This window comes from Sphaerulina musiva, assembly GCF_000320565.1.
Source record: "Sphaerulina musiva SO2202 unplaced genomic scaffold SEPMUscaffold_11, whole genome shotgun sequence".
Lineage (NCBI taxonomy): Eukaryota > Fungi > Ascomycota > Dothideomycetes > Mycosphaerellales > Mycosphaerellaceae > Sphaerulina > Sphaerulina musiva.
This window is the reverse complement of record NW_016017393.1, coordinates 626,792-650,786: the sequence shown is the minus strand read 5'-3', so window position 1 is coordinate 650,786 and position 23,995 is coordinate 626,792. Positions and strand designations below refer to the sequence as shown.

The 23,995-nt window shown below is 51.8% G+C and overlaps 9 protein-coding genes across 9 annotated transcripts; 5 read left to right on the top strand and 4 right to left on the bottom strand.

Annotated features, from left to right (window-relative positions):
• Positions 1 to 157: 157 nt before the first annotated feature.
• SEPMUDRAFT_151777 (uncharacterized protein) lies at positions 158 to 1,622 on the bottom strand. Its single transcript, XM_016907040.1, has 3 exons — positions 1,166 to 1,622; positions 919 to 1,089; positions 158 to 848 (listed from the first exon to the last, which is right to left on the bottom strand). The coding sequence occupies exons 1-3, from the start codon at positions 1,511 to 1,513 to the stop codon at positions 501 to 503; spliced, it is 867 nt and encodes a 288-aa protein (XP_016756992.1). The 5' UTR covers positions 1,514 to 1,622; the 3' UTR covers positions 158 to 500.
• A 274-nt stretch (positions 1,623 to 1,896) lies between these two features.
• SEPMUDRAFT_128455 (uncharacterized protein) lies at positions 1,897 to 4,373 on the bottom strand. Its single transcript, XM_016902214.1, has 4 exons — positions 2,363 to 4,373; positions 2,281 to 2,293; positions 2,080 to 2,209; positions 1,897 to 2,000 (listed from the first exon to the last, which is right to left on the bottom strand). The coding sequence occupies exon 1, from the start codon at positions 3,967 to 3,969 to the stop codon at positions 2,434 to 2,436; it is 1,536 nt and encodes a 511-aa protein (XP_016756990.1). The 5' UTR covers positions 3,970 to 4,373; the 3' UTR covers positions 1,897 to 2,000; positions 2,080 to 2,209; positions 2,281 to 2,293; positions 2,363 to 2,433.
• Positions 1,955 to 2,228, top strand: SEPMUDRAFT_14638 (uncharacterized protein; the record flags this gene model as incomplete). Its single annotated transcript, XM_016903615.1, has 2 exons — positions 1,955 to 2,000; positions 2,080 to 2,228. Coding segments are annotated over 2 exons (195 nt in total), but the record flags the coding sequence as incomplete, so codon positions are not given.
• A 1,019-nt stretch (positions 4,374 to 5,392) lies between the features above and the next one.
• SEPMUDRAFT_151776 (glucose-repressible alcohol dehydrogenase transcriptional effector) lies at positions 5,393 to 8,522 on the top strand. The gene is made up of 2 exons (XM_016907039.1): positions 5,393 to 6,895; positions 6,950 to 8,522. The coding sequence occupies exons 1-2, from the start codon at positions 5,806 to 5,808 to the stop codon at positions 8,152 to 8,154; spliced, it is 2,295 nt and encodes a 764-aa protein (XP_016756989.1). The 5' UTR covers positions 5,393 to 5,805; the 3' UTR covers positions 8,155 to 8,522.
• A 256-nt stretch (positions 8,523 to 8,778) lies between these two features.
• On the top strand, positions 8,779 to 11,263 carry SEPMUDRAFT_73098 (P-loop containing nucleoside triphosphate hydrolase protein; the record flags this gene model as incomplete). Its single annotated transcript, XM_016910011.1, has 2 exons — positions 8,779 to 10,524; positions 10,775 to 11,263. The coding sequence occupies 2 exons, from the start codon at positions 8,782 to 8,784 to the stop codon at positions 11,141 to 11,143; spliced, it is 2,112 nt and encodes a 703-aa protein (XP_016756988.1). The 3' UTR covers positions 11,144 to 11,263.
• A 209-nt stretch (positions 11,264 to 11,472) lies between these two features.
• SEPMUDRAFT_120761 (uncharacterized protein) lies at positions 11,473 to 12,642 on the bottom strand (the record flags this gene model as incomplete). The annotated part of the gene is made up of 1 exon (XM_016901634.1): positions 11,473 to 12,642. One exon carries the CDS (start codon positions 12,640 to 12,642, stop codon positions 11,473 to 11,475), a length of 1,170 nt encoding a protein of 389 aa, XP_016756987.1.
• A 125-nt stretch (positions 12,643 to 12,767) lies between these two features.
• SEPMUDRAFT_151775 (U3_assoc_6-domain-containing protein) lies at positions 12,768 to 14,452 on the bottom strand. Its single transcript, XM_016907038.1, has one exon. It carries the CDS (start codon positions 14,373 to 14,375, stop codon positions 13,011 to 13,013), a length of 1,365 nt encoding a protein of 454 aa, XP_016756986.1. The 5' UTR covers positions 14,376 to 14,452; the 3' UTR covers positions 12,768 to 13,010.
• Positions 14,453 to 14,673: 221 nt separating this feature from the next.
• On the top strand, positions 14,674 to 18,556 carry SEPMUDRAFT_151773 (uncharacterized protein). The gene is made up of 4 exons (XM_016907037.1): positions 14,674 to 14,788; positions 14,865 to 15,417; positions 15,468 to 15,594; positions 15,680 to 18,556. The coding sequence occupies exons 1-4, from the start codon at positions 14,750 to 14,752 to the stop codon at positions 17,817 to 17,819; spliced, it is 2,859 nt and encodes a 952-aa protein (XP_016756985.1). The 5' UTR covers positions 14,674 to 14,749; the 3' UTR covers positions 17,820 to 18,556.
• A 1,439-nt stretch (positions 18,557 to 19,995) lies between these two features.
• SEPMUDRAFT_151772 (nitrate transporter) lies at positions 19,996 to 21,937 on the top strand. The gene is made up of 2 exons (XM_016907036.1): positions 19,996 to 20,338; positions 20,401 to 21,937. Exons 1-2 carry the CDS (start codon positions 20,187 to 20,189, stop codon positions 21,800 to 21,802), a joined length of 1,554 nt encoding a protein of 517 aa, XP_016756984.1. The 5' UTR covers positions 19,996 to 20,186; the 3' UTR covers positions 21,803 to 21,937.
• The last annotated feature ends 2,058 nt before the right edge of the window (positions 21,938 to 23,995 follow it).

The following is a 23,995-nucleotide window of genomic DNA, read 5'->3' as shown; positions in this document are numbered from 1 at the left end:
GTGTGTCAAGACTCAAGATTTGAGGAGGCAGTTCTATTCTTTCTCATCACGAGACAGGCTTTCGCATGAGTCAAAGCCAATGATTGCCCGGCATTTCCACTAGACGGATGTGGAGAGAAAGTGCACAGACCTCACTAAGATAAACATGGCATGCCTCCATTTCTATGCTGGCTATAGCAGGGCGGTCAACTTTTGTGCAGCCTGATCGAACAGTACGAACTACGAATTGCAGACCGCGTCACACTGCGTGATGCTTCGCCTCGCCAAGAATTTGCGCTTGTGCTCGCCCTCTCAATCGGCTCGCGGATGTCCAGGGTGCGACGGCTATGCCCTGCGGCCTGTCATATTTCGGTGCCCTGCACTGCGCTGGTAGCCGCTGCATCTCGTCGTCGGAAAGCCGCAACTACATCAGTCTACATGTATTATTTGCGACTTACGACTTAGCACAAGCCTGTAAACATAATGTACGCACTCGAAGTGTCGAATGATACAGAAACGCTTCAGCTGCCAACGACGCCCATGTTCTCAACTGCTCCTTCTCTGTCCCACGAGCTCTTCTCGAGTTTCTGCACCCTGGCAAGTAGTCCAGATACCCGCTGAATGTTGATTCGTTTCGTCTCCTCCTGCAGCTTCCACGTATGCTGTAGTACGTCAAGCATGAAAGGTCGCAATGTCACTTTCTTGGCCGCTTTGTAGTCATACAGCACACAATCTTCGATGCATCTTGCAGCTGGCCGCTGGTGCACCTCCGATACAATCATGACATCCATGATGAACGTGTCAGTTCCTTCAATCGGCTCCGTGCCGAGTTTATGATATATTGAGACATGGTCCGGATATTTCATAGGCTGCGTGCTTGTCAGCGGGAATGATTACAGCACAAGGAGCCGGATTCCAAAAACGTGAGGAGCTACTGACAAATTTGAACTCGGTGGTAATCTTTCGAAGTAAGAGACCATCGCCCTGTGGCGTGAATATGCTCCTCCACTCTTTGGCATGCGACGGATCAGTATACGTGGCCAGCTTTGCGAACCAGTCCACGCGCCCTGTCTCAGCGTATCGATTGTATACCACGTTGTTCACGTGGCCCTTTGGACATACCTTAGCCAATGTCTCTACTTCATCCACAACTCTCCCGTTGTCGGGTCGACCTGTAGGCACATACCATCGAATCTTGCTCACCCCAGACGACTTGCTGCCGAAATGTGCTGCGCCTCTGCTTACTGGTGAGGAAGCCTTCGCTGCCCGCTAGCAGCTCGCGCCAATCGCGTGAGATCTGCTTGAGTATGGCCCCGGCCTCTTTTGTCTGTTCTGAATTGAGTCCCCACATGAGGCAGTGTCCCAATCTCTTCTTGACATCTGACAGCCATCGGGGACTGAGCTCCGCGGTTGCAGAATCTGGCGATGCGGTCGAGCGGTGCCTATGATGATTCAAGCTTGCGGTACCAGCTTGCAAAGGTGCACTGGCTATCATCCGCATGTGACTCGGTGCTGTGAGGCGTCGCGTACACATGGCGACTAGGTACCTTACACTCAACACTGCGCGCCGATGCTGTCAGTCTGTGAATGGCAATGGCAAGAAAGAGTGTTCTGAGCGCGAAAGATGCCGCAGTCAATCCACCACTACCATAGTGCAATAGGTCAGGTACCTTAGTCGGTACATGTACACAGCGATTGTGCCATTGTGGATTAATGCTTTGCCGGGCCATGGGTGTCGCCGTGGTGCTGAGATATACACGTGCAGGATCTGAATTACCGCACCAGACAGCCGAGGCCGCGCTGTGCCGCTCCTTCTTCGTCATCATCATCGAGTGGTGGTCCTTGCCTCTGAAACACCTTTACAACGCTGTAGAGAACATTACTTACCTGGGGACCTATGTCCCTACCACCCTAGGTATTCTGACACCTACATACTGAACTCTTCCAACTGCGCAACATCCATACCTCTATAGCCATGGCTTCAAATGCTCTTCGACACGATGTTATTCGGATCTATAAAGGTCAGCCTCCATGCGATGTCCCCCCTGCCTATAGACACTTCTATCTCTCTTATGGACTCTGGGCTAACGTGCTGTCTAGAGTTGTTGTATCTAGGACGCGAATACCCTCTCGGCTTCGACTACTTCCGCCCGCGACTTCACAAAGCGTTCATGTCCAAGGCCTCAATTCAGGACGAAGAGCAAATCAGAAAGGGCATAGCGCAAGCTGAGTATGTGAAGAAAGGTGTGTGTCTCCATCTATATGATTGCCCCAATGCTAATCTAAGGATGTGTGCTGTAGAAATAGAGGCACTGTAAGTCGTAATCATACCACGTGGTACTGTGCAGAGCCCTTGGCTAAATCCTCTCCTGCCCAAACACAGATATTACCTCAAAAGGTATAGGGCTCTAAAGCAAGGAAAGCAATACGGCGGATCTTGACCCTAAAATCCGCCTACCCGTCGCTTTTATCAACCGCACCTTCATCAAGCTCATCAGGGTTACCAGCTTTGGTGGCCCACCACGCACCCATCTCCAGGCACTCTCCGACCAGACCGCCATTAGCTGGATCTAGCAAGTCTGTCATCATGGCTGCCCACCACAGCGACCACTCTTCGCTGTTCTTACCGCTGGCTTCTTTCAACATGGGCTCCATACTCTCGATCTGGCCCAAGACAGTCATCAACGCAGTCTGTCTAAGCGCTAATTGATCCGGTGTCAAGTTCTGACCGCTACCGGCTATTGGAGTGGTGTTGCACGAGCCAATAGACGAGGTCGATTCATGCTCACCACTATTTGGATTCGTATGTCGAGCGTCCCTTTCCCATTGGAGTTCTCCGAGAGGTACAGCGATTCGGCGGTAGCCTACATTCTTGAGATCGGGCCCTTGCGTAAGCATCTCTGCTATGCGAGATGTAGGTGATGGATTCAGTCGACGTCTGTGCAAGGATTCTTCAATCCACTTGTTCGCTTTTTGGAGGTATTTGTTCTGCGCTGGAGCGAAAGGGTGGCCTATGGGAATGGGGAATGTTGCCGTGCGAACCGCGTTTTCTTGCTCATCAGGCTTGCTGGACCGAGAAGGTGGGCGGCTGGCGAGAAATCGTATGACATGGTCCGTCTCCAAAACTTCGATGCACCCACCTGGCTTGAGGATACGAATCGCTTCGCCTAGAATCTCCTCTGACCTCGCTTCCAAGGGCATCACCAAGCTGAGGTCCTTGAAGACGATAAGGTCGAATTCTTTGTCTTTGAAAGGCATTGGTATTCGTCGCATGTCGAGCTGGAAGAATGTCCAATTCATGCCCTGCCGTTGCAGGTTTGGTGCGAGCGGCGCGATATCTGTGCCGACAAAGTGGATATGTTTATGTCCACGAGCAACGAAGTGGTCGTGGCACATGGCACTCCAGAATGCTGTGCCACATCCAAACTCAAGAACTTTTTTGGGGGGCTTTTCCTTGAACTTGGGATTGCAAAATGGTCCTCCAAACACTTGAATTCCAAGCAATGTTCGCAAACTCTGTCTCTGGAGTTCTGCCAGGTCGCAAGGAAAAGGATAAGACATATCGCTGCGCAGATAACGCCGTCCATATCGGAGCTCGAAGGGGTTTTCGAGTACGCTTTGTGAGATTTGTTCCGAAGCAGTGCGTTGCAGGGCTTCTGTGCTATAGCTGGTCACTGCGCTTATGCCTGAGGGTGTGCTCGCACCGCTTATTTGCGATCGTGCCAGGTGTATGTCCAGTATCTCCATGTTCAAGAATGGCGACGGATGGTGGATCTGCAGCTCCTGTCGGCACCTTCGCCGGGCCGCCGATACAGGGCTGAGACAAGATGCGGAAGCAATCCTTCGCACAAGACTTGTAGAACTACCTGATGCTGTGTGATTCCGGTTTTGTGTGCCTACGTGGGCAGGTGGTCGTTCACAGAAGACATGTTGACCACATGAGATTGAGGTTTCCAAATTTCCAAGGGCACGGATAGCCCCATCTCTCATGACTACCGTATTACCGGTGTAACTCCAGGTCTTGTCGGCGCATCCCACGTAGAGCGCGCTAGAGCGACGGGCGCTGCTGCAACTTGATGCAGGCTCACCATGCAGTACCTAGCCAGCGCTAAGATTAGATGCCTGATGAATGAGGGACAAAATACAGCGAGCCAGATCACAGATGAGCAGGCTTTGGAAAAAGATTTGGTGGGCTTCAGTTCGCAAGAGGCGAAGTTGGGCAAGTTATAGACGGAATCGACAGCATGTAGGACTGGGGAATGGGGGCGGCGGTAGTTCATATTGTATCCTTTGCTACTCATGTTTCGTTGACCTGAATACCAGGTACTGGTGAATTCGCATGATGGATTATTGTGCTTCGTACAGCTGCTCGCGGAACTTGGAAGGCTGAGACGAACGGTCAACTTGAGAAGCGAGTGGGTGCGGCTACCGCCTCCAGCGTCTTTGCAGATTGCAGTATAGTACCATCCCGAATATCCTGGCAGGTTCAAGGGTCGTAACCAAATCATAAGCCTCCAAGAGGCCGACCCGCCGCTAACTGTCTTACACTCCGAAGCGCGAAGCGCGAAAGCGCTGTCGTTGGCGACTGGTGGAGGCTTGTGTAATAAGAATAATAAAAACATCAGGCGAAGCTGACGTGCCATCGAAAAGACCAGTAGATTGCGCCATTCGTGAGGTAGTCATGCAATGGCCACGACAGTATTTCTCGCACAACAAGATAAGGATATAGCCTATAGACAGAGTAGGGAGCCGGTGCAGGCATAGCAGCTAGGAGTAGGGATGCGAGAATGGCAGAGCGTAGGTGGAGCAGGTCTGGATTTCACAGGTACATGTACAGTAGAAGACAGGGGCGCGTCTAGGTTGACCTGAGGTCGCTGCCACTGAATCACCGCGGCTGTCCGCGCACATACTGTTGCGATGCACGGAGCACCAATATGGGCAAAGCGGGTAGTAGGAGCGTCAGATTTGGTGAGTGTGGAATGCCTCGTCCGAGAAGGGTATGCAATGTCGCAGTGGGATCATGTCATTTGAGTATACATGTAGCTCGCAGCCAATGGTTTGCGGTGAGCCAAAGGTCTAGAAGTGTTGATCCATGGTGTCGTGATGACCGATTTTCTGTGTGCACTATCTTGACCACCATATACCTATTATGCACATTCTAGTACAGACACGATTATCGGTGGGGCTGTCCTCTGCCCGAAGCGGCGAAGCCGGCCGAAACAATATACACATAGGGTGCCAAGATGTTTTCTGGCATAATTACGCCTCAAACCCATCTAGTGACAGAGTTTGAACTTTGGGAACCTAGTGATCTAGTTCGATCTGGAGTCACGTGTGAACTTCTGAAGCTCGGAGGAGCCGACCTACATGCAGTTCAACCTACCTACCTCATGCTACACGACACGAAAGGCCATTCCGCACATCAACCGCCATCAATCCACTGTCAGAGCAGAGACACCACCATTGTATCACTTTAGAGACTCTCCGAGCACATAGGTACTCGAGTCTTAGCGCCACCGACATATCGCAGCTTCACCGCACTCGACACGACCTCCCACTCTCCAGCCACCACCCACGCAGGCACAGGCGCAACCCGACGTATCTCTCCCTCCTTTCAGAGCAGCGGCGGCGGCGGCGGCGGTATTCTTTCGTTCATGCAGGGCGGCGCGGGCGCTCATGTACAGGAAACGAAAAGTGCGCCGGCCAGATCCTGCTCCACCCTAAGCACCACCCAACACATTCTCCAGTCGCGCTTTATCAGGGCACACACAACGCACCGCGCGCGAGAAGCTCCAGTCGCTTCCCTCCGACCATCGCCCTCTGGTGATGGCCGATGGTTTAAACCGGTTCAATCCCGGGCAACAGCATTATCTCTACCAGAATCACACCTCTCACTCGCGTGGACACCCTCTGGGCGGCCACCGCAACGGCTCACCTGTCAACAATAACGGCCGTGGACTCTACCACCCCAACGCCGACACGCCCTCGCCAAACCGCTCTCCTGGCACCAATTCTCCCGCGCACAATCCCTACTCCAGCAGCATGTACAATCATACCAGCCACAGGCAGAATCACAACCTGCTCAATGGCGCTGCGCACCAAACGTTCCAGCCGCAGCAGACGGCTTTGGGTAAGGTGTTTCAGAGCTCGATGCACGGCGGAAACCAACACCACATGAATAATCAGCATCACGACAATGGCATGGGCGGGCACACCAACCACTTTGGGAATCATCAGCACAACATATCGACGAGCACGCTCTCCAATGCGACTCCGCATTTCACACCTGCGCACCTTCAGAACGGCACAACGGACAACTCGCTTGGCAAGCCTCAGACCGAACATTGGGCCGAGCAGTTGCGAGAATATCAGACACTTAGAATGGCGGATCAGAAGGCACATTACTACGCTCGGACTGCTCCTAGTGTTAGTAGACTATCGGGTAATCTGTCGAAGAATGCCGCCAAAACCGATGCTGAAGATGGGGACCGAAGACGCATCATAGACGAGTCCGATGAGATGGGAAATTTCAACACGATAGACATGTCTGGGCAAGGGCTCAAAGTTTTGGCACCCATAGTGATCACGCGGTACACCAAGCTGAAAAACCTGTACTTGTCATGGAACAGGCTGAGCTCAATACCGCCTCAGATTGGTACAATGCGGTTTCTCACCCACTTAGACCTCAGCTTCAACAATTTGTCTTTCTTGCCACCAGAGATTGGCATGCTTACAAACTTGAAGAAGTTGTCGTTGTATGACAACAACTTGGAGGATCTTCCTTACGAACTAGGCACCCTGTTCCAGCTGGAGATGCTCGGTATCGAGGGGAACCCCCTGCGGCAGGAATACAAGGACCGACTCATGGAACACGGGACTCAGGAGCTGATCCGTCACCTCCGTGAGCAGGCTCCTGGTAAGTGTTGGGCTCTAAGCTTATGGTCTCGATAAACAGCTAATAAATGTATAGTACCCGAACCACCATTGGACCGAGCATGGATGCCGACTGTCGAGGATGGCACAGAGTTTACAGATACATTCACGGTTCTGTCCTGGAACACTCTATGTGATCGAGCAGCGTCACAAGCAATGTATGGCTACACGCCTTCGGAAGTGCTTAGTTGGCCACGGCGCCGCGGCATGATCCTGGATGAGATGAAGGGCAGGAATGCCGACATTATGTGCTTACAAGAAATGGATCTCGAGAACTTCAACGAGTTCTTCCGGCCAAATCTTGGATCTCATGATTACCGAGGAATCTTCAATCCCAAAGGCCGGGCGGCGACCATGGGCGAGAAAGAGCGCAACAGCGTTGATGGCTGTGCTGTGTTCTGGAAGAATTCCAAGTACATCATGCTGGACAAGCAGTTCATTTCGTTCAATTCGGAAGCGATAAAACGGCAGGACATGAAAGGAGAGCACGATGTCTACAACCGAGTGATGCCCAAGGATCATGTTGCTGTTGTACTCTTCTTAGAGAACCGCTTGACGGGGTCCCGCTTGATCATCGCCAACACGCACCTGACCTGGGAGCCTTGGTTCCAGGATATCAAGATTGTGCAGGTTGCAATCCTCATGGAGCAAGTTCAGAAGCTGTCGGAGAAGTACGCCAAGTGGCCAGCTCTCAAAGAGTCGGAGAAGAAGATGTTCGAATTCACCAGCGAGGACAAGCCAGACGGTACAGTCACTGTTCCCAACAAGCCAGGGCCTTCTGTCAAATACGATGGACCCACCAATATTCCTCTCATCGTATGCGGTGACTTCAACTCAACCTCCCATTCAGGAGTATATGATTTGATCACACAAGGTTCACTCTCCAACTCTCACGAGGAGCTGGGCAAGTACAACTATGGCGACTTTACGCGGAACGGTATGAGCCATCCCTTCAGTCTCAAGTCCGCTTACAGCCACATTGGAGAGATGAAGTTCACCAACTATACGCCCGACTTCCGACAAGTGATTGATTGGGTCTTCTACTCCACACAAACAATGCAGGTGACGGGTGTGCTGGGTGAAGTGGACAGAGAATACATGAAGCGAGTACCTGGGTTCCCGAACCACTACTTTCCGAGCGACCATTTGCCTCTCTTCACAGAGTTCGCAATCAAGGAGAAGAAGGAGCGCAAGGTGACGGAAACCAGTTTTGGCAACTCGAGGCGAGACAATAGGAATTGATCGTGCAGGCGTTCGTTTTCTGGGACATGTGCGTTCACTTGTACAGAGTAAGGGAAAGCACGGGCGACGCGTGCTGGGTCGGATTACATGAGGTTGGGCGTTCAACTTTGTTACAGGCAAAGCAGGGCAGGCACGCAGTCAATTTCGCAGATGACTGTCAACGAAGGGGGGGTGTTTTTGGAAAGACTTTTATACTTCAATTGCTGTATCATCACTTTAGCCAAGCTCTATGGAGAGAGAGCTCACTATAATGATGAGTACCGAATTGTTGATGCAGTTGGCGCAAAAGGGATGACACTGCCGAGAGACGTCGATGGTAGAATATGTTGTGACGTGAGGACGTGAGTTGGTATTGCAGCATACGGGGCACGCTCATATGAGTTAATAAACAACTTCTGAAGAATCTTGTCTTCTCTGCTCAGTTGTGTTCACATGATGAGCAGTTCATGCGAGACAGCACCGTGCCGCTGACATGAAGTAGCTGCCGTGAGGAAGCGACCAATTGCAGATGCGGATCTGATGCGAGCCGAAGCGGCGGGCGGATCTGTCCGAGCAAGCCTTTTCACTCTCTCCTCTCTCTCTCTGCTCCGAAGTTCGTACAACATTCACTTCATCTTCATGAGAAAAATGAGTCGCTTCAAGAACCTTGACGGCTCTATAGAAGCGCGACCAGATCCTCAAAAGCGGAAGCGCGATTGGGATGAAGTGCATCAACCATATCTAGCCAAAAAGCAGAAGCTCCACCAAGGCAGACTACAGCTTCCCATATGGCCTCGCGCAAAGGAAATCCGCGCATGCCTTTCTGGTACCCAGGATGTGCTCATCTTGACAGGAGAGACGGGAAGCGGAAAATCGACTCAAGTCCCCCAGTTCCTCCAGGAAGCGTCGTGGTGCTCGGGGAAAATCGCCGTGACGCAGCCACGGAGAGTGGCAGCCATCAGTTTAGCTCGACGTGTCGCAGAGGAGATGGGCTCACCTCTTGGCTCATCGAGTCGGCTCAGTAAAGTTGGGTACAGTGTGCGATTTGATGATAACACGAGCGAGAGCACCAGGATCAAGTATCTCACGGAAGGTATGCTTCTGCAGGAAATGCTAAGAGATCCCAAGTTGAAACAGTATAGCTGCGTGGTGGTGGATGAGGTGCACGAAAGGTCTGTGGACGTGGACCTCATTCTCGGGTTTTTGAAGGGATTAGTGCGGGAGAGAAGACGCAAGGGCAAGGTGCTCAAGGTGGTCGTCATGAGTGCTACCGCTGATGTTGAGAGTTTGAGAGAGTTCTTTGCCCGAGACGGAATTCAAGATCGCGAAGTCGCTCAATCAGACCGAGTAGCTCTCTGCCATGTGGAAGGCCGACAGTACCCGGTAAAACTGCAATATACATCCAGTCCTGCAGAAGACGTTATAGATGCAGCGCTACAACGAATCTTCCAGATACATTGCAAAGAGCCTATGCCTGGCGACATCCTGGTATTCCTTACAGGTCAAGAAGCTATTACCGGCCTGCAGAGACTGATCGAAGAATTCGCATCAAACCTCACCGCCGACTTCCCGAAACTGGTGGTGTTACCACTCTATGCTGCACTGCCCCAGCAAGCCCAGCAGCGTATCTTTGAGAGAGCACCCCCAAACACGAGAAAAGTCATATTATCCACCAACATTGCCGAGACTTCTGTAACGGTCCCTGGAGTACGATTCGTGGTTGATACGGGTAAAGCCAAGATCAAGCAATTTCGACCACGTCTGGGAATTGAGTCTCTTCTCATCAAGCCCATATCACGATCCTCTGCAGACCAACGCAAAGGCCGTGCTGGCAGAGAAGGCCCCGGCCAGTGCTTCCGATTATTCACCGAAGCAGACTACAAGTCTCTCGAGCAGAACACGAGGCCTGAAATATTGCACTGCGATCTGACAGGCGCGGCACTCAAGATGAAAGCTCGAGGAATTGACGACGTCTTCGGATTCCCTTTCCTCACTCCACCCTCTCAGCAGGCCATGGGTAGCTCACTGATCCAACTCCACCAGCTAGGTTGCATCGACGACGCTGGCAAAATCACAGAAGTGGGTCTCAAAGTCGCTCGTCTTCCCTTGCCACCTCCACTCGGACGTGTGATCTTCGAATCCACCCGCCCGGACAGAGACTGCCTTCTCGAAGTCATCGATATCGTCGCGGCACTTGATGTGGAGAGTATATGGCTCCCGGCTGATACGGAAGAAGCCCGAGAGAAAGCTCAGGAAGCCCGTTCGCAGCTTTTCTCCCGGAAGGGAGATCACATCACGCTGTTGAATGCTGTACGCGGGTACGTCGAGGAGCATACGGATCGAAAGCGATGGTCTACCGATCGTATGATCTCTCATCGCAGCATGCAAAATGTAAGTGAGCCCTACTATCCGGGATGCATGCCATACGACTGCAGGCATGTTCTGATTTCCCATGGTTTTTCTCCATCTCCATCTTGGCTCGCTTTCGGGCAAGGACCGGTGGAGACGAGAAATCTTTGGGAACAGAACATGCTGCTCGACCCTTTTTGTTTTCTTTTGGAACTGAATTCACTATACACTGATAACAATAAATACCATTTACTGACCCTTCACCCTGTATGATGTGTACACATCTATATAGGTCATGGACGTTCGCAAACAACTCCAAATCCAAACCAAAGATCTCCTAGAGGGCAAAAAGCAGCAGCAGCAGCAGCAGTCGCCGACGGTCCGGGAGACAATTTCCGAAGAATGCCAGGACGCGATTCTCAAGTGCTTTCTGCGAGGTTTCAGCTCCAATGTGGCACGCCTCTGCCCGGATAAAACTTACAAGACGTTTGTCAATAATAACCAGACGGTGGCGATTCATCCGTCTTCGACGCTCTATGGAGCCAAGCGAGAGGCTATCATGTTTAATGATTTCACGTTCACTACGAAGCCGTGGGCTAGGAAGGTTTCGGCGATTGAGTTGAAGTGGTTGGAAGAGGTGGATTATTTGATGCAGAGCTAAAGCTAGATCGAATTTGAAGATGGGATGATTGGAATTCCAAAACAAGTGCTAGATTTTCTCTCGATTCGAAAATGATTCGACGGAAACTAAGTAGAAACGCTATGAGCTTGGAGGAAGAACTCTCTCACAGGTGTTGAGCAAGCTGGAATGGATATTCCCCAGACGTCTTGTATTGCCGCCCCCTCCAGACCCGCTGCAAACCCCTTGACGTGCCCCCTTGACGTGCTAAACCACACTGCAGTAACACTTTGTCCCATGCGCTTGGCATCGAGAGAGGGTCTAGGGTTTCATTGTAAACAACATCACAGATCTGACGGCCTGTCGATTCATTATTCGATAGATTCGACAGGGTCATCCACGCTCTCAAGCTCTGACGGTTTGACATCAGCCCCTGGCGGAGGAGTCCTTGAATTTGACATGTGCGGTTTTGGTCTTGGTGTAGATTTCATGATGCGAGTTTGGCGGCGCCCATTCCTGGGGCGATTATGGTGAGTGGACGAAGGATGTGCTCTCGAAGAGTGAAGTGCAGCACGTGTTATGTGCCTTCTTTCGAGCGACGTGGGGCCAGGATATCCAGATATTCCCGACTCGCGGTTCAAGGGGCTTGCAGTCGTATCATTGATGCCAAGATTTGGGAGGTGTGGCGGGCCATGGTCGAGACTGATTGGAGTTGGAAGCTCTTCGCGGGAGTTGTATCTAGATGAGAACGAGAGTCGATGCAATTGGTTAGGGGGATGTCGATTGGCGATATTTTCAGACTCTCGCGGACTCGACATGTCTTTGTCCTCGTGGAGGGAGGGGGTTGTCTGAAGTCCCACATGCGTTGTTCGATTCCACTGCAGCAGTGCCATTGAGTCGAAGACATGCAGCTCGCGATCTGAGTCTGGCCAGCCTGCTGACGCCGACTTTCTGGGCCGCTTCGCTAACCTCTCTTGCGGCTCCAAATCTGGACGGCGCCGACTGTTTGACCTGCGTCGGGGCGAGTACAGACCATCCTGAGGCGGGTGTGCTTTGGGCCTGGTCAAAGATGGTGTCCAGTCAATATCTTTAAACAGACCGGATCGATTGTCTGTTTCTGGAGTCTGGACGCATGTGCTGGGGAGGGCTGGTGGATGGGGTGATCGACGGAGCGGAGGCGCCTCGTGGGCTCGCTCCGTAGTAGAAGCGGATACCTCAACGCTCGAGTCGTGAAGCACAGAATCTGGGTCGACCTTGTCAACCTCAATCAGATCAATATAGGATTTGCCTCTTGGCGGCAGTCCTATCAGCTCGCGACTGTGATCCTCGCTGATGAGCTCCCAAGTGCGTGTATCGCCAGTCAGGTCACAAAATTCAGGCATCTTGGTGTTTCCTGGCGTTTGCCGCTTTCGAGACGCATTGCTTGGCTCAGAAAGGTTGGAGCTACGCGGTGTAGGTCGTGCTTGTATGTGATTCATGGGCGTTTGGACTGGACATCCCCTGGAAGGGGGTGACGCACCCGCGTGGCCTGTCGTCGACATGACTTCTGCGTTGTGGTGAATGTGTGTTAATGCATTAGCTGTATGATGGTCTGGTCAGGCGGTGCCACTATGCAAAGTTGAGACTTATAGAAGGGTTCACACAGACGTGATAAGAAGTTGACCTGTAATGGTAACAAGAAGTTTGTACTCCGACAACGTGGTAACAAGATCATGAGCTGCGATCGGTACTTGTTCTAGAGCAAGCAGAAGTGCGATGATTGCCAGGGCTGTCCCCAGACAAAGACTGAGCTGTCTCCAGTACGCTTGGCTGGACGCGAGTGAAACAGAAACTGTTTAGTAATATCGAATTCATTCTTTGGGTATCTTCAACATCTCACAGCAAAGGTAGCAGCCTCGTCCCTTCGTTCTCATTCCAATCTCGGTGCGCCCACATAGTCGTCTCGAATCTCCGAACAAAGGCGCTCGAGTGTTTGCATATCCTGAAGAGCCCCTTCATATTGCAATTTGGCTACAATGACTGCAGTAGGATGCTGTCTTCCATTGTCCGGCGCATCTGCAGAGAGTTTTAGATTCCGTTTGATAGTGGATTCCAACACCTTCGCCACTCCGCGATCCATTTGGCCTGTATGCTGCAAGTATGGTAACAGAAGTAGGACTGTCTTCTCCGCGAGATTCGGTCGACCACTGTCCACCAGTGTTCCTTTGCCAGCTTTGATCAGCGCCAAAGCTCTGCCGAGAGCCGCTGGGAACTGAGCGTTACGGGAGTCGAGACCCAGTAATTCGTTCTTTGCTGCGCAGATGAGACACTGCGTGGAAGTCGATGCACTCGTGCGCAGCCATTCTAGAATGTGCTCGCGTACCGCTCTGATAGACGGGGCTTGCTCATAAGTGGCAACCAGATCGAAGCATTCTTCTGCCAGCTCTGGCGCTTTCGTGTCGAACTGCTTCATCGCCGAGTCAAAGATGGCAATCGGAATCCCACCGTTGAAGGCAGGCGCATCCTTCAATCTCCTCAACAGATCCTCGTTCACTTCCTCTACGCCCTTGCCAGCGTCATCATCCATATCTGCTGCCGACACAGTGGGCAATTTGACCTCATCGCCATCTCCGCCTAATCCGGCATCCTCATCGGCGCCAGTGATCTGCCTATCCCCGTCGTCCAGCCCCAGAATCTTTCTCCTCGCTGCCAGCTTGGCCAGATAACCTAGCTCCAACTTGATGTACTCGATCCAAATCTTCTTCTCCTCCTTGCAGAATCTCAAGCCTCTCTGAAAGTAAGACCTCGCAGTGCCCATGTCCCCCTGTACCTCTGCGTAATGCTTCGCAGCCTGTACCCAGAGCTTCCAGTTCCGTGTATGTAGCCTCAACATTCGAGTGAAGACTTTGGCCAACTTCTTGTTGGCTTTTTCTTTTTTGCAGAAATCGACATACTGCATCCATAGCGCCAGATCTCCAGGAAACTTCTTGACGCCTCTGTCTAAAATGAAGAAGACGGTGCGTTGTCCGTTGAAAGCTGTGGTTGCTGTCTTCTGTATTCCGAGGCGTTTACACCGTTTCTTTAAAAGGGCCGATAGGTTGATCTCGTGTTGAGCATATCGGGCATAGTCCGCGGGTGTGCTGCCTCGAGCATTCAGAGTATGTTCAAAATCAGATCGCTTTTTGGTGATTGCTGTGATTTGATCGCGGTCGAATATTCCTTTCGCTTCGTACTCGCGTAGCTCGGGGACGTATTGCTCGAGGAAGAAGCGCGCTCTGTCTGTCGCTGCAGCCATGACTGTTGTTGGTGCGTGAAGGGAGTTGCAGTGGGAGGTGGCGATGAGCGGATGGACAGTTCAACGTAGAAGACTTTAAGCAGGCGGTAGGTGGTATTGAAGATTTAGGCAGCACGAGTGGGTCCCGCGCTTATTATTTCCTAAGGTCGGCAGCCACTAGAACTAGGCAGGCACGCCGGGTGCCGAGACGGAACGCGCGCGTTCAGGGATGTTCTCGTAACACGTGAAGACACCTTCCGTTCGGAGGCCATCCCACACATCCCATTGCCTTCCATTGCTTTCCCCTACATGTGCACATATTCGTCTCTCCTTTGCCTTCCTTGTCCTTCTTTCTGAGCTGTTGTTGGCGGGAGGAGTCTGATTCGATCACAACAATGGCGCCCAAGCACCGCGACGGCGACGTCGTGGCTTCGGTACATCACATCCATCAAACCATCCCGTCTCCTGATTCCAAGAATCATCATGCTGACAGACGATGCGACCGGCTAGATTCCAGGCTCGTTCATCAGCCATGCCCACACCATCGCCGCCTATGCCGCCTTTCTCAGCGCCTTCATCGTCGGCGTCTACCTTCATTACCACAAAATCGTGCAGAATGAGCACTACGGCTACCCTGTCGAGTGGTTTCCCTCCGTCTCCGCAACCATTGGAGATCGCTACCCCGAGCGTTCCTTCTTCATGGTCTTCATTGCCATCTGCTCGGGACCGCGTTTTGCTCTCTGCTTCCTCTGGTGGTGTCTAGGCAAAAAGCCCAATGGCGGCAATAGACTGGTCAACTTCGTGGCTGGCGTTGGAGTCTTCAGGACTTTGACGTGTGGAGGGTGGACATATGTTACGTCGACCGATGACCACGACTGGCATGATATTTTCATGATCAGCTATCTGGTTGCCACTTTGCCGTGGACCATCGGTTGCATTGCACTGAGTCCGCCAAACCCGCAGGCCATCAAGCTGAGAAAGTATCTCGGAGGAACTTTTTTCGCGACTTTGGTTCCTTTGGTCTACTTTTTCATCCAGCACAAAGTGCATCGCGTGCCGGGCGGTGAGTGAGAGATCTTCAAGCTGTCAACGCTATCAGCTAATTGGGCTCAGCATACACCATCTACGCCTTCTTCGAGTGGTCTCTTGTTCTTCTTGATGTTGCCTTTGACGCGGTTACTGCATACGATTTCAGCAGTTTCGAAATTCAGATCCGGGATGTCAAGGGACTCAGCAAGGGGTATGTCCATTGGCTTCCAAAATAGCTGGTACGGTCATTGTGCTCGCTCGGAAGCACTGAGTCTAGTGCTGATACATACTCACAGCGGGAATGTTGCGGACCGGACACTCGAGAAGCGAAAGGATAAGCCAATTGGGACTGTGTTCGATGCTAGCGCCTTCACGTGGGATGAGATGTTCGATGCCATAGCCGACGTCTACCTGGGATACATCTTCTGGACTGTTCTCACGTCATTGGGAGTTGTGGTGTGGTACTTTCCACTATGGCACATGGGCATCTCTGGCTATGAGGTCGCGGTCATGTCTACCGTCTCGCCTATGCTGCTTGGCATACCTTCTCTTCGACGACTTGTCACCAGGAATTCACCTCTTGTGATCTTGACTTCAGGCGCTGGACTGCTTGCATATCTGGTAGTCAATCCACCGCAGCGTCTTGGCATGGTGAGCTTTGGCGTCTGGCAGGGGACTCTCGCCTGGGTGGCTCTGTGGTGGAGCAAGCGAAATCAGCCAGCAATGCTCGAAGCGAAGATCTCTGCATGGCTTCTCGGTCTGATTGCCAGTAGCATCTCCAAGTTCGCGTTCTGGACCAACAATCCGTTATGGCCCATCATGCACGATGCAAATGGAGGACTGAACAAGACCGGCATTGTTTTATTTGTGCTTGCGGTCGCACGGGCATACCAGAAACAAGGCAAGAATATTGGCAGCGAACGCAACCAAGAAAAGCCGAAGGGACCATCTTTCTTAGCTGGTCTTGGTCTTGCAGGTGCTTTCTTCGGATTGCACTCTCTGCTCTCGGACTCTAGCACCATGATCCTATGGGTCTGGGAAGGCTTTCCGGTGCGCGGTCCGCTGGCCTCGCCACATGGTGCCTGGACGATTGGGGCCATGGGCCTAGGTCTGCTCATCGGTCTATGGTACCCAAACATTGCCCGCAGCTGGGCAGCATTTGGCGTCGGCTCAGTCGGCGCTGCTATCCTTACCCTCCGGACTCACTGGACAGGTTATTATGGTGGCCTCACTTTAGCGACATACCTCATGGCTGTCACACCATCTCTCATTACCAATGCTGTTCGTTTCGCACCGGGGCGAACATTCTTTGTCGGCTTCTTCTTCTATAACTTTATGGTCCTTTTCCACGTGTGGGTCGTTGCATATGCCTTCGTCCCCGGAGGGCCTCTGGTACGTGAACGCACAGACTGGGTCATGCTCACCACGATGCTCATGATCGGCGCCGGTGTCTTCTCTTCCATTCACAACGGCGCTCCTGTCAAGCAGAAATCCTTTCAGCCACCTCCCAACCCAGCTGCAAAGAGGCAAAGAAGCTACTACATCTACGCTCTTCTCGCTCTGCAACTAGTGAGTGTCAGCGTTGCATACCTCCGCTTCCCAACATACAATTACCAGCCATATCACAAGGATAGTAAGCTCATTACAGCTGGTATCTGGACCATTCATTTCAGCATAGACAATGACATGTGGAGCTCCGAGCGCCGCATGGAATCTCTGATACGCGAGACTGAGCTCGATGTGATCGGTTTGCTTGAGTCAGACCTTCAGCGTATCATCATGGGCAACCGTGATACGACACAGTACCTCGCAGAAGAACTTGGCATGTACGTCGATTACGGTCCAGGTCCAAACAAACACACGTGGGGCAGCGCACTTCTCTCGAAGTTCCCCATCGTAAACTCAACACATCACTTGCTACCCTCGCCAGTCGGCGAGCTGGCACCAGCCATTCATGCCACGATCGATGCGTATGGAGAGCTGGTCGATGTCTTCGTCTTTCACTCCGGCCAGGAAGAAGACCCCGAAGATCGACGACTGCAGTCCGAGTACCTCAGCGACCTCATGGGCAGCACCAATCGGCCCAGCATCTTGCTTTCGTACCTCGTCACGAAGCCCAAAGAGGGCAACTACAACACGTATGTGTCGGACAGATCAGGAATGAAGGACATTGATCCCTCAGACTGGGACCGTTGGTGTGAGTACATCTTGTACAAGAATATGAGGCGTACTGGATACGCTCGAGTTTCTCGAAGCACCATCACCGACACGGAGCTACAGATTGGCAAGTTCGTGGTGGGACAGGCCGAGGGGACGAATGAGCTCATACCCGAAGAACAAGTGCCCGAACCTCTCCGCTTCCCGCAAATGTTCAGGGGTCAAGGCGTGAGGGATCACCGATATCATGTCTTTGACGAGCCCAGATATTATGCTTAAGAAGCCTGTCCTTGGCCGTTGGAGGCAGGAAAGTCGGGACAGGTTGTAAAAGTAGGTACATGTATGGAGTATGGAGAAGCGAGATCGATCTTCGGTCATTTACGGCGACGCAGCCGGATGGGTCTCAGGGACAAGCTGTGTACCGAGAGTTCAGCACCCTGAGACCAGGATTGGCTTCTCTGGCATCAGCATGAGTTGACAGGGAGCGAATGGGGGGTCCGGCAACAGGTGAAAGATATGGGAATACTGTGTATAAAGACGGAAGGTGGTGGTGGTGGTGTGAGAGTCGGTTTATATAAAAGCAACAACGATTAGTCGTAGTGTATGAGAGGGAATATGTGTCAATAGAAAGAGAACTCGATGTGACTGCGCGCGCGCGCTCTCTCTCTCTCTCTCTCTCTCCGTGTGAGATGTCGTTTGCGGGAGGACGATGATAATAATAATCAAACTTTGGTGCTTGGAGAGAGCAAAAAATGAGGTAGAATGGATAATCCTGTCAAGTGAACTGAACTGGTAAGGTTATAGAGCATAGTGAGGAAGTTTGGGGAACATCTGGCGGAGTAGGTTCAGAGGGTGTTGTTATTCTCGGGCTTTCTTCAGGCTTCCTCAGGCTTCCTTAGGCTGGCGATGCACGTGAGTTGCGTAGTTGGGTGGTTGAGGATTGGAGGATTGGTGATGCGAACCTTGAATCATGACGCCAGGTCATCCTGTGTACATGTACCGCAATGACCGACGAGGCCAGGCCTATCAGATGGTTCAAAGCACGTGTTGATGAGCGGCTCTCTGTCGTTCTTACCTTACCTGAGATGCATTGATGACAACAAACACCTAGCTGAGGCAGCCAGTAGGTGGTAGCTCCCACGTTCGTATACCGTATGTACATACATGTATATGCGGCCACAGCTGACCCGATTAGGCACGATTACATAGTTGTACGGTCGCAGAGTATTCATGGCAATAGTCATCAAAATCATACCGACTGGAGCCACTGATAGGCGCATCATTACCTTAGGTAAGGTACCTATGAACGAGAACTCGCGCGTCCTGTGGACTGTGGTCGGACGACGCGTTTCAAACACCCGCCACCACCTGAACAGGTCTTCGCGATCGTAACGACCTTTTTTTCCAAATTTCATGCACACCACCATCGCGGAATCAGCATCTCCAGAACACGTCCACACGAGCGCGTATTAGAAATACTTGCAACAGAAGCAGCCAGGCGCAGTCAGTGGAAGTCCACGAGCAGAATACATCATACATGTACATACATACTGTACCTAACTGTCCCAGCCTACAGAAAACCGCGGAGATGTGCACAGAGCAATTGTCGGGAACTACATGTAATCATCTCATGATGGTGGAGCCTTCTCCTTCTCCTGACGAGATCTCTTTCTCTTATCTGCGCCAGCGTCAGAATAGGCTTAGGCTTATCAGCAGTCAGCATCCTCAACCGCGCGGCTGAGCTCTCTTGCGGTGACTCTCGCACTCTCACTCTGTTTCTGTCTCTCTCTGTGGCTCATCAACAAACATGATGATAGAATTGATCTTGGCGTCCGTCCGCATCGTGTGCCTCGCGCGAGTGGTACTGGCGCCCTGCTAGGAGGTCGAAGGACGCGAAGCTTCAAGTTCGTTCTTAGCACACTCTCCATGGGAAGCTTGTCCTGTCATCAGCCCTGGCACAGCATCTCCGACATGGAAACCTGCTGCTCATGCGAGCCGTTTCCCAGCTTCCAGTGGCTTGGAGTTGGGCATATTGAACGCAGTACCTCCTACTGACTGATGTAGCCTCCACACGGAGCAAGAGAAGGATGGCCCAGCTCGTTCACAAATACATGTACCTTACACACATCTAGAAGCCTCCAACCAGCGCCTCGCCAGCCACGAGGGCCGCACGTTGTGCCACAAATATCAACAGAAGCTGAGATAACCCTGCAGCTCGAAGGTGCTGGCCTGGGGTTGGTCTGCCTTATCACTGTTATCAGCGGCATGTCGACGTACCAAATGGGCCACACCCTAGCCTTCACATCTGCATAAGCCCATAAGGGACACTCGCTAGGGAGGCCCTGGGACCGATACTCCGCGCTCCGCTGGCTCCACCTAGACTACACTATCGTCCGCGGATTTGCTTGTTCGTGAAGCCTCCAGATCAGAGTGTACTTTTGGTGAACCGGAGATGGGAAGATCAGCGGCCCTGCAAGTCGACTATAACATGTACTCGCTCGCGCTATGTTGCTTGACCACAACAAGCCTACTGACTCCAGTCTCACCCAGCCTCGATTGATCAGGGACCGACTACACTGCTGCTGCTCGGCATCAACACTTCCTTTAGTAAGCTACCTAGCCTAAGAAGGAGCGACCGTTGCCGACATGGGTTTCCGTCTTTCTCTTCTCTGGAGCAATCCGGAGGTCAACCCCATCACCAGGAAAGCACGATCGGTACCAGTTTTGAATCCCGTGAACAAATATGGTCGAGTCTTCTTCTTCTCCTGGTTCGGTTTCCTGTTGGCCTTCTGGTCCTGGTGAGTGATGACGGACTGTTCGCACCATGTCGCTACGCTGCTCGAACTAACGTCCCACACAGGTACGCCTTTCCACCTCTGCTCCACGATATCATCCAGAAAGACCTCAAAATCACCAAGATCCAAGTGGCCAACTCCAACATCGTCGCTCTGTGTGCAACACTTCTGGTCCGCCTGATCGCTGGTCCTTCTTGTGACCGATTCGGGCCAAGAAACACATTTGCAGGATGTCTTCTGATTGGCTCCATTCCCACCTTCCTCGCGGGCACAGTATACAACGTCAACCAGCTGTACGCTTGTCGCTTCTTCATCGGCATCTTGGGCGGCAGCTTTGTGCCTTGCCAAGTATGGACGACTGGTTTCTACGACAAGAACATTGTCGGCACTGCCAATGCTCTGACTGCTGGTCTTGGTAACGCTGGTGGAGGCATCACTTACTTCCTCATGCCCGCCATCTACAACAGCTTGGTATCCGATGGTCTGACCCCCCACGTCGCCTGGAGAGTGACATTCATCGTCCCTGGTGTCATCATCGTCGTCGTGGCACTGGCACTTCTCGTCTTGTGCCCTGACACACCCACGGGCAAGTGGGCAGACCGTACGCAAGCAGCTGAGAACAATCTTCGTGAACACGCCGTCCACCCCTCCGTTATCGTCGACATTCCTGGCACTCCCACAAAGGATACCATTTCTCGCTCTGGCTCCTCTGCTTCGCCCGACGATATCATCAAAGACGAGAAGAAGCTGGGAGAGACACGTGGCGTGTTTGGCGACCACGAGGCACAAATGGGAGAACAGCAAATGCTGGACACTGCACGTGGCGAGGTCGTCCAGAAGCCTTCGCTGACGCAAATTGTTCGCACCTCATTCTCGCCACAGACACTTGTGCTCGGATCGGCCTACTTCTGCACATTCGGCGCAGAACTCGCTGTCAACAGCATCCTCGGCACTTACTTTGGCGCTCAATTTCCGAAATTTAACCTTCAGTCCGCATCGAACTGGGCTGCTATGTTCGGACTCATGAACGTGGTGTTCCGACCCCTGGGCGGCGTCGTTGCCGATGTTGCGTACAAGTACACCAAGTCAGTCTGGTCGAAGAAGATTCTGCTGCACAGCTACTGTATCATCGCGGGAGCCTTCCTTGTCGCCATCGGCCAAACGAACCAGCACTCTCTCGTCACGCTCGTCTGCCTCGTGAGCGTCGGCATGGCCTTCTTCCTCGAAGGTGCCAATGGACTCAACTTTTCGATTGTACCCCACGTGCACCCGCAATCCAACGGTGTCGTGTCGGGGTTCACGGGCGCCTGTGGCAACCTGGGCGGGATCATCTTTGCCGTGATTTTTCGGTACAATCCCACCGATACCAACCGAGCAATCTGGATCATCGGTGTCATCATCATGGCCATCAATGTCGCCGTGTGCTGGATCCGACCGATTCCCAAGGGACAAATTGGTGGACGATAGACGGAAGAAGAGGAAGAAGAAGAAGAAAATGCCAGTTAGATGTCAGTTGTTTATGTTTTGAGCGAGAGATACCAGTTCGATTGTATTATGAGTATACTTGGATATATACTAAAGCTGCTACGACAGCTTTTTGACCACTTTTCTTTTCTCTTTCTTTCTTTTTCCTCGCATTCCATGCCGTTCGATTGGTTAGCTGATGTCCCATTACAGGCGGTGAATGTAGAATACATACCTTATAGAGGTATAGTACAATAGGTACAGGTCGTAAACAACTACAACTTACAGGTACATACTTACAACCGGTACTATATAGCCCGCTCTAGCGCCGACCTTTCAGTCGGTAGCAAGTAGGTACCTTACCTAACCTTTCCTTAGCGCTCTTTCTCTATACAGATAGATGGTGCTGAACCGACCTTACCTTACCTATGTGTACCTGGTAGCTTACCTTCCCTTACGAGCGTAGTAACAAAATTAGAAGAAGGAAGGAAGAAAGAAAGGAAAGAAAGAAGGAAGGAAAAGAATATTCTAGATTCTAGTTCTAGAATCCCAAGATCCATACCTATTCAAGGTATTGGAAGGGTATTGGAGGGGATTGAAAGGTATATATATTCTGAAACTCGTGAAATACATGTATGTATGCATATTACCCATCTTACCTTACATGCCTAGAAAAGTACATTGTATATGTATTTTTTGCTAATACGGAGGGGGGTAGGAGGTAGGGGGATATGCCCTATATGTACTTGCCTTTTTTGTCTTTCTTTCATGTGATTGATGATGGGCGCCAATGCCAAGGCTGATGAATGTGGCGAAAGAGGATATATCAGGTGTATATGATGTTTCATATCTCTGACTGCAAGGTGGTTGATTTACTAAGAAGAAGCTTCATGTACTCTTTTTTTTTGTTCTGGTAGGTTGATGACGATGGTGATGATGATGATGACGATGATGACGACGACGACGATGAATCGGATGAGCGCGGTTTCTTGTCCTGTATTTCTTGGTGAATACTCAAGTACACCTCATCAGGTCTTGGTAGTATGGGGTTTCTTTTGTGGTTCGTGTCTACCTGGGCTTAGCGTACGATGGAAGTTTTCTGGTGTTTGCGAAAAGTACGAGGGCAGGATGTTTGTTGAAGATGACAGAGGTGGTCTTGTGATGATAAGACGAGAGTTGGTGAGAACGAGGAAGTGCAGCAGCAAGCTGTTGTTCTTTACCTTACCTACCTAAGTATACCTGAGGTATGTAAGCAAGCCCAGGTATGGCAGTCTTGCATTCCCGACGTCTTCCGTGCCTGCCTGCCTACATGTGCCTACCTCCTGCCTTACCTACTACTGAGGTGACATCCGATGTATTGTGGCTGCGCAACTCTCTTCTCGTACTACCTGACTCCGTGGCATGTTTGCGAAGAGCGTAGGTACCTAGGTAGGTATATATAGAACCGTTGAGAAGAGACATTGGAAGTAGTAAACACCATATCCTTCACTGCTGCTGCCAACGTTCATGGTTTTGGTGTGGGAGGAAGCAGTAGATACATTGTTGGTTACCGAGCGGAAGGAGATCGCAATCATTATGTGTCATGTGAAGGTGGTGACTGCGTCCGCAGGGCGGCTATGGCGTTGCAGCCGTTGCTTCGACTAGGATCTGCCGACGAGGGTTCAAGGGTTGTTGTTGCCGGTTCGAGATCCAAGCGAGAATTCACATGACTACAAGGTGGACTGCCTCACTGTAGTAACCTACCTTACCTACCTGTAAACCTTAGGTTACAGGTGCCTTATGTACCTGTAGGCAGTACATGTACCTCTTTCTCATATGCCCTCGGTCGTAGGATGTAGTAGGTAATGAAGGCAGGAGCAAGAAGGGACGGAAAGAGCGACCTGGTGCTCTGGTGATGCTGATTTCGCTAAGAGGTGGAGATACCTCTTTAGTGCGGTGCGTGTCTTGGCAATCTCACCAGATCTGCAGATGCCTGCGCCCTGCACGTGACTATTCCCCAACCCCAGAGAAACGCGTACGCACCACTCGCCGTCCCACTACCCGAGTCTACCTCCTTCCATCCTGGCCTGGCTGTGCTCCACGCCATCCATCCAGTAGTGGTGTGTGGTGGCATAGCCGCAGAAGATCCCGTGCTCCCGCCCTCCCGCACTTGGTCTCGCACCAGTCCAGTTCCAGTTCATGGATGCCAGGTCACCG

Excerpts from the sequence above, each read along its gene's own strand:
- SEPMUDRAFT_151777 (XM_016907040.1), bottom strand. The coding sequence starts at position 1,513 with ATGTGTACGCGACGCCTCACAGCACCGAGTCACATGCGGATGATAGCC. Across the intron at positions 1,090-1,165 it reads GGGGTGAGCAAGATTCGATG|GGCCACGTGAACAACGTGGT; the intron begins GTATGTGCCTAC and ends GTATGTCCAAAG. Across the intron at positions 849-918 it reads TTACCACCGAGTTCAAATTT|CCTATGAAATATCCGGACCA; the intron begins GTCAGTAGCTCC and ends ACAAGCACGCAG.
- SEPMUDRAFT_128455 (XM_016902214.1), bottom strand. The coding sequence starts at position 3,969 with ATGAGAGATGGGGCTATCCGTGCCCTTGGAAATTTGGAAACCTCAATC.
- SEPMUDRAFT_151776 (XM_016907039.1), top strand. The coding sequence starts at position 5,806 with ATGGCCGATGGTTTAAACCGGTTCAATCCCGGGCAACAGCATTATCTC. Across the intron at positions 6,896-6,949 it reads CCTCCGTGAGCAGGCTCCTG|TACCCGAACCACCATTGGAC; the intron begins GTAAGTGTTGGG and ends ATAAATGTATAG.
- SEPMUDRAFT_151775 (XM_016907038.1), bottom strand. The coding sequence starts at position 14,375 with ATGGCTGCAGCGACAGACAGAGCGCGCTTCTTCCTCGAGCAATACGTC.
- SEPMUDRAFT_151773 (XM_016907037.1), top strand. The coding sequence starts at position 14,750 with ATGGCGCCCAAGCACCGCGACGGCGACGTCGTGGCTTCG. Across the intron at positions 14,789-14,864 it reads ACGGCGACGTCGTGGCTTCG|ATTCCAGGCTCGTTCATCAG; the intron begins GTACATCACATC and ends GCGACCGGCTAG. Across the intron at positions 15,595-15,679 it reads GTCAAGGGACTCAGCAAGGG|CGGGAATGTTGCGGACCGGA; the intron begins GTATGTCCATTG and ends ACATACTCACAG.
- SEPMUDRAFT_151772 (XM_016907036.1), top strand. The coding sequence starts at position 20,187 with ATGGGTTTCCGTCTTTCTCTTCTCTGGAGCAATCCGGAGGTCAACCCC. Across the intron at positions 20,339-20,400 it reads CTGTTGGCCTTCTGGTCCTG|GTACGCCTTTCCACCTCTGC; the intron begins GTGAGTGATGAC and ends CGTCCCACACAG.